The 7,852-nt window shown below is 34.9% G+C and overlaps 1 protein-coding gene and 1 pseudogene across 2 annotated transcripts; one reads left to right on the top strand and one right to left on the bottom strand.

Moving 5' to 3' along the window:
- The first annotated feature begins 277 nt into the window (after positions 1-277).
- On the top strand, positions 278-4,280 carry LOC143584178 (mitochondrial outer membrane protein porin 2-like; annotated as a pseudogene). Its single transcript, XR_013144314.1, has 6 exons — positions 278-326; positions 421-481; positions 1,301-1,411; positions 1,821-1,907; positions 1,994-2,201; positions 3,395-4,280. The product of XR_013144314.1 is annotated as a mitochondrial outer membrane protein porin 2-like (transcript).
- A 956-nt stretch (positions 4,281-5,236) lies between these two features.
- LOC143584177 (uncharacterized) lies at positions 5,237-7,545 on the bottom strand. Its single transcript, XM_077066280.1, has 4 exons — positions 7,356-7,545; positions 5,961-6,111; positions 5,810-5,883; positions 5,237-5,589 (listed from the first exon to the last, which is right to left on the bottom strand). Exons 1-4 carry the CDS (start codon positions 7,506-7,508, stop codon positions 5,377-5,379), a joined length of 591 nt encoding a protein of 196 aa, XP_076922395.1. The 5' UTR covers positions 7,509-7,545; the 3' UTR covers positions 5,237-5,376.
- Between the last annotated feature and the right edge of the window lie 307 nt (positions 7,546-7,852).

The following is a 7,852-nucleotide window of genomic DNA, read 5'->3' as shown; positions in this document are numbered from 1 at the left end:
AGTCAACAAACGATCAACAAATGAATTGGCACATAAAAACCTGTCGAAAAAGCTCGAGAGCACATATCACTAAATTTAAGAATCAGCTCCCCGCCGCCTTCCATATACACCGAAGACAAATCATATATATATATATATATTCTAAAAAATATCTGAGGTCCGGGTTGTGTGACCCGATCCGTTTGGCCGATATACCCCACCCTCAAAACTCCTCTCACACAAAATCAAAATCAGAGAGAGGGAAGAGTTTGTTAGCTTAGTTTGTCAACGGCAGGCAATGACGAGTGGACCGGGTCTCTTTTCCAATATCGGCAAGAAAGCCAAAGGTAACTATAACTTTCTTCATCATCATCATCATCATCATCATCATCTTCTTTCACGTTGTACCTTCTGATTTACTCTGTTTTTCATGTGCTGTAGATCTGCTAACCAGAGACTACATCCCAAGTTTTCCGTCTCAACCACCAGTGCCACCGGAGTTGTATGTTCCAGTTTCCACTTCCTTTTATTATTATTATTATTATTATTATTATTATTATTATTATTCATACTCATGGATTTTAATCTGTTAGACTAATTTTGTTCCTCAACGGTATACATGTTTTTTGTTTTAACCTTTCACTAAAGGACGCCTGCAAATCGCAATTTAGGTAATATTAATGTCAACTGTTAGATTGATTAAAAGATGGTCTTCATTGAGCATAATGTTGTGGTGGAGGTTTGTTCATTAAGAAGTTTTAGTGCTTATCTCTGAGTTGTTCTTTTCGTGGATTCTAGTTTCTGTTTAGTTTATAAATGCTGACTAACAAGCCTAGAAGCCACATAGGTTATCCCTTTTGAGTTATCAGCCACCTGTTGATATCCATAGTATACTATGGAGCACCTTCCATAGCTTACACAAGTGATTAGGATAATATTGCTTCTGAAAACCCATTGGATCCCACTCTTTGCTAATATGATTCACAGAGTTGTCAACTTTTCCATTTACTAAATGTTCCATCATGCTTTTGCACCCTAAAGTTCTCATATCATATGTTGTAGGTTCTTTTGTTATTGCAACATATACATACTCTTTTTCATTATTTTCATTTTGTCAAATATGCACCAACTGTTGCTTTGTTTTGATTATGCTAATTCCTTGATTGGATTTTACATTATCTCTTTGAAGCTTTTGCTTCCATTTTTTTTAAAGTCATTCATTCTTGTTAGCTTTATCATAAAGCTTCTATGTGATAATATCTTTTGTGGTTGCAATTGTTTAAATGGTTACTTGTTTTAACACTCAAAAGTTATATTGCAGACACTTACATCAACCGCAACAAAGAAAGGCGGCCTCTCATCAGGAGATGTGGGATCACTGTACAAATACAAGAATACCTTGATTGACATCAAACTCGACACAGAATCAAATGTATGCTTCTAACTACGGGCGTGCATGGGTCTGTTTTGGGCTCAAAACATAACTGAAAACCGAAACTTTAGTTTCTGAAAACCGTCGCTTTTCTCGTTTTTCGTAATCGTTTTGCCAATTTGGCTTAGTACTTTTGATCCGAACAAATCCCTAAAATAATGAATCTGGGTTACACAATTTAACAAATTTTATAAATTACTTAAAATGAAACATAAAAGATGAAATTCCATAAATTCGCTTTAGTTACTGCAAAACCGAAAGTTCGGTTTTTACCAAAACATAAAACCAATTTGTCGGTTTTTGTTTGGTTTCATTTTTTTTAAGTTTCATGCACACTTTTTTGTAACATCTTATCATGTTCGCCTCCTAATTATACCCCACCCCCACCCCTTCCGCTCTCATATGGCAGATTGCTACAACATTAACATTCACTGATATGGTACCTTCAACAAAGACCATTGCCTCATTCAAACTCCCCGATCTCAAATCCGGCAAGGTACCTATTTCTCTACTTTTTTTCATACACACTTGATTTATTTATTCATTTTTATTTGGTGTAATAAATAACGTGTTATTATGCAGGTTGAGGTTCAATATTTTCATTACCATGCTTCTTTGACATCAACAGTTGCTTTAAATGAAACCCCAACATCGATGTTTCGGCTACAATCGGCACTCCAACTTTTGTTATCGGTGCCGAGGGTGGATATGAGACCTCTTCTGGTAAAATAACAAAGTACACTGCCGGCATTAATATCAATAAACCTGATTCGTGAGCTTCTATAGTCTTGTAAGCAATTTTATATCATTACAATAAAAGTAATTTATACAGATGGTCCCTGTGGTAAGTCCATATTGTCGTTTTGGTCCTTTCTTATTAAAAAATCGCATATATCGTCTCCACTCTTCAATCACATTTAGTAATTTTCAGTCAGAATATTTGTTAAGTTTATGTGAAATTAACACTTCACTCTTTTTATTAAAGGGTCCTACTATTCACACCTAGATTTTTGCTATTTTAGACCAACTGATGTGACTTTCGTTAATATATATTTTTTGTTTCTAACTTTTAATGTATATTATTTTATAAAAGAAACGAATATGGCTTTCTGATATGTTTATTTATATTTACATTTTGATATAAATTTTATAGAAAAAACCGAGTTGTATCAAATATACCGACTGCCAGAATTATGCATTTGATACGTCTTCGTTTTTTATAAAATTTTGGATAAAAATAAATATATCCCAACACCATGTTTACTTTCCTAAAATATTATGTATTAAAACATAGAAACAAAAAGTCAAATCATTTTGTGTAACAAGTAGTCAAGTAAAAATATTAATAATAATATTATTATTATTATTATTAACTAACGCTTATGAATTTTTGTTTGTTTTTGTTTTTTAAATTTAGGGGTAAATCATTAAATTTTACAAAATGTAAGGGTAAATTTTGTAAAAATTAACATACTTTTCATTTTTTCTTTAAACAAAAACCCATCAACAATTTTTTTCACATTACCCTATACATGTTAATTTTGAACAAAATTGTCAAATTTGTTTCTGAAACAACTTGGAACTAATATGCATCATGTTGTTTTGCGTAAGTGTTTATTATTAAACACAGCTTGTTTTAAAAAGAATAAAAACAATTTATTTTTCCAAGTTTTTTTCAAAAGAGGTTCAAAATTTTCAAATCTAACATGTAAAGGGACTTGACATGCAAAAAACTGTCAAGGAACTTTTGTGAGAAAAAAATGTGAAGTATGTTGGTTTTTTATGGTATTTGTCCACAATTTAATGTAAAATAAAATGGCCGTCCACTGTTAAGGACCAAATGTGTTACACGTTGCAAGTTTCTGGACCAATCTGTAATATGCGAAAGGAAAGGACCAAAATTTGCAATATCGCAGAGGAACTGTTTTTGTATTTTCAGAACTTTTATTATAGTTTGGTCTAGCATCTGACGTAGTTATTTAGGGGTGACAAAGGAGACAGCATACGCGCATCATACATACACCATCTAGATGCTTCTAGAAAGAGTGGGGCCGTAGGTGAGATTTCTAGAAGATTCTCAACAAACGAGAACACGTTCACTGTCGGAGGGTCTTATGCGGTCGATAGTCTCACATTGGTCAAAGCTAAGCTCAACAACCATGGTAAGCTCGGTGCACTGCTGCAGCATGAGATTATTCCCAAGTCACTCATCACCATGTCAACCGAGCTCGACACCCGAGCCCTATACCGAACCCCCAAATTAGGTTTGGCTCTTGCTCTTAAACCTTGATTGTGTGTTGACTTTTGAAAATATCCACGAGTTAGCCCTCTGAAGAAAGCGTTTGGTTAATAAGTAGTCCCGTTATACGTTGGGTTTTCTAGGTGAACTATTTGAACATTCGGGTCATTTAACATTTTACGGCCATTCTTTGTGATTTTTTGGGATTCGGTTACATTGATATGCATATTTTGTTGTTTGGGTTATATGTTACATATAAGTTGTATAATGGCTCAAGGCGGATTTGTGCCGAAATGATAAGCTTTAGAAACATATGAAATGGCCCCAGTCAAAAAACAAGATAGGTTAATACTGTTTATAGACTGAACACAGTCAATAGTACTAGTATTAGTTTTTCATGTTAACGGTTTTAATACTTTTTGGTATTTTCAATGATACGGGTACCAAAGTGATAAATTTGGTACTTGGCTTATATTTTCACTTGTTTTCGCTTTTGGTAACTTTCGGTATGGTACCGATCTCATTTCTACTGATAGTTAGAGCGAGTTCATGTTGCTATGCATGCTTTGTACCAATTTTGACCAATTCTTTAATCATGTTTTGTTTTTCTTTAAATCTGTATGGTGTTGAGTTGAAGGCAGAGAAAGACTGGGGCATTCAGGCGAGACGCCCGTTGGCGTGGTAGGTAGTGGGTTTACTACGCCCCGCCAAAACGGCTCTGAAACAAACAAGACGTTTAAGAAAAATATAGTTGACCCATATTGTGCCTCAAATAGGGAGTCAACTAACACAATTTAAACTCTACTGAGACTAATACCTTGTGATCCAAGTGGCATAAAGAAACCGGCAAACGTAACATTTTTTTTAATGGGGACTCTATATTTATGACACCATTGATTATTGCAATTACATTTGTAACATTGTCTATATATGATATAGTGGTATGATGTTTACCCCTCACAAAAGTAAGAATAAAGTGGTGAATTCAAGTCCTTGTGAGTTGTGAGTGTAAGGTTAGAGGGTTTTAGGTGAAAATTTTTGTTGTAAAAAAAATAACATTTGTAACATCGTGGTTGGACCGCTGATAATTGTAAATGTTGTAGATTGGACTACATATGTAAACAAGTCGAGCCCAATGTTGTCAAAGTTTGAGTTCAGCTTGTTTAACTTAAAAGAGTTCAAACTCAGCTCGTTTAGCACTCCTTTTTAAACTCGCACTTGGTTCGTGTATAATTTTTCAAGATCTAGCTTGTTTCTAGCTCAATTCATTATTTATTAATCGTTTAAAAAGATGCGAGCTGAGTTATAAAATGCCAAAAGCGTTAGACGTCCTGCATCATGTACATATTATATGAAGACAACCAAAGAGAGAATTTAAAAAAAAAAAAAAAAAAAAAAAACACTATGAAATGGTTTACTTGACAAAAAGATTGATATGTAACTTTTTAGCCTGCAACTTCGGGTTGTAAAAAACAGATAAAAACAATAATCGAAAGTATAACATAACAGGTGAGTAAGATGCAACTTTAGGCTGTAAATAAAGCTTATTATATTAGGCATTTGAGAACCTAGACACCTTGAAGTGTCAAAAAAGTACAACTTTTCCAATGAAAGTCAACAAGACACCTAAAACCTGGTCTACTATAAATCAATATGATCAAAGTAGCAAACAGGACATGCGAGGGGAATTACAAAAATGCTGCATCCAGAAGCAAACAATATAATTTTACTTGGACCGCATTTGTTTAGCAATAGCAGGCAGCCATCTTTCCCCGCGAATCGTTTTCAACTTTGCAACTCTCTCTTCCTCTCTTTTAGCTTTTGCTTTTGCAGCCGCATCTCTTGCTTCTGACTTAGTCAAAGACCTTTCACATGCTTCTTTTGCTGAGCATATTATATCGTGCCCATCAACAACAACAGATTTCAGTTGCTTCCTAAACTGCACAAAAGAAAAAGAAACTCTTAACACAAAATATAAAATTAGAGGGGGATATACGAAACTCCCACTAAAGTTTACTTTACATACTGCACATAATATAAGTTGAGTAACTCATGAAGACCACCCAACTAATCGGTTGGTGCAGTGAGTTTTCTGGTAACAGCTTCTCATCGTTAGATAAAAAAAAATAAAAATAAAAAACAGACAAGTTGAAGGGTACCTTCTTTGATTTTTCATCAACTTCCTCTACATTAGGAACTAATTTTGGTCTCTTTAGTGGTCCTTGAAGTTCATCTGGTACAACAAAGCCGCAAACATATAACATTAAAACTTAAGGATTTGGTTAGATGATGAGTGTTCGATTTGCTTACCGACTTGATCGAACAGTATACCGGGCGGGGCATCTCTAAAGAGTCTAACACCACCTCCATTGGAGATGGAATTGTTTTCTTCAACTTTTGTGGGTTCTTGTCTAACTATTTGTATGCTTTTCTCTAATATGTCATCCAATAACTTTTGTGCCTGTGGTCACTCGCAAACAATTATCATCAAATCAAGTAAAAAGCTCGTAGTTGAACTTTGGCTTGATGCAAAACTACCATCGAGCTGGGGGTCTCACCGGAAGCAACCTCTCTATTCCTACGGGGTAGAGGTAAGGCTGTCTACATCTTACCCTCCTCAGACCCTACCATAGCTTTGCTATTGGTGGGATATACTGAGTACGATGATGATGAAGTAAAGCTAAGTGTTGAACTGTTGATTAGAAACTAAAAAAGAACACACTTTAGTAGGGATAACAATAGGTCGGGTTTTAGTAATCCTAGTCTTATACGTGACCTGTTATGTGTATCAGGTTTACTGTTTATGATGTTATGTGGTTAAAATCTGGCCATTCAGATTCTCGTTGCCTGTAAAACCAGCCAAACACTAATTTTGAGAAAAATATATTATACATGTATACACTATATAAAAGAATAATAGTCTTGCTGACGTTGCTCCTCACCCTTTTTTTGCTTAGTGACACACTCACAGTGCTCCTCAGCATTTTATAACACGTTTTCATTATTTGGTACTTTCCGGGTTTGGAGAGACCCATTGGGGGCGATTACATCTTTAAAGCTATAACTCGTCCATCATCATTCATTCTAGCCCTTTACGTCACCAATATCCACAGCAACCAGCATCCTTTGGTGGCACAAGCTCTCCGGCTAATCAGTTTGTCCAGGCTTCTTCTGGTTTAATGCCATATGCATACAGCCACCTTTTGCTCATTCATTTGAACATCCGCAGCTGCACTTGCTTTCTTCACAAACTTTGAATGAAGTTGAACCTTTCTTCAAAGGACATTCATACATAGGCGTAATTTGTAACAGGTGGCATTTGATTATGATACTTCCACACCATTAAATTAAATCCGCATAGGTTAGTAATGTTAAGTTAAGATTGCATCTATGATTTTGATGGGTCTAGACTAGAGGGGCAAGTGTGGTATAAATAATGCCTCAAATATGGTTGGTTTGCTTTCTTGATATTGTTATTTGTTGTGCTAAAAACTGAAACAGTAGACTAGTTTTACATAAATATAGACGCTCTGCCTCTTCCTTCATGATTGTTTTACATAAATAATAATAATAATAATAATAATAATAATAATAAAAACCCAACTGGAATGCCCGTTAATAATAATAATAATATCATCAGTGAGTCAGTCACAACTGAATAACATATTATATTGATAATAATGTTAAAATTAAAGAGCGTGATACCTTAATTTGGTAGAGTTTGATGGTTTTGCCGGTGTCCAGCCGAGGAGGAGAACCGGCGGAGGTTGTGTTTGTGTTTGTGACGGAGTTTATGGCGGCTCTCCACTCTGCGTCGCCGTCTTCCTCCCCGCTGCTGCTGCATTCGCCGCCACCCATTTCGGCCGATCCAAGGTTTTTGCTCCTAAAATAAAATAGATTTTAATTGAAAAGCCGTACCTAGGTTGTTTAGTTTGGTTCTGCTACCTGATTAAAAACAAATTTTGAATGAAATTCTTTTTTTTTTCCGAATAAACTAACACTCTTGTATTTGTGAGTAAACTAAGGGCATGTTTGAGATTGGGTTTAAAAAATGTTTATTGGTTTATGTGTTTTTTTAAAAATTCATTTTAAAAAGTCAGGATTTGAGGCTTTTGGAAAACTGCTTTTTAACTCTTTAAAAAACCTAAAATGAGAAAGTTTTTGTGATTGCCAAACACATTTAAACTTTTTGGCTTTTTGAA

The sequence above is a fragment of the Bidens hawaiensis genome, unplaced genomic scaffold, assembly GCF_021521415.1.
Source record: "Bidens hawaiensis isolate Kalapana, Puna unplaced genomic scaffold, B.hawaiensis_p1.1 tig00032840_1, whole genome shotgun sequence".
NCBI lineage: Eukaryota > Viridiplantae > Streptophyta > Magnoliopsida > Asterales > Asteraceae > Bidens > Bidens hawaiensis.
Note: the sequence above shows the minus strand (reverse complement) of the source record. Positions and strands in the feature narration are given on the sequence as shown.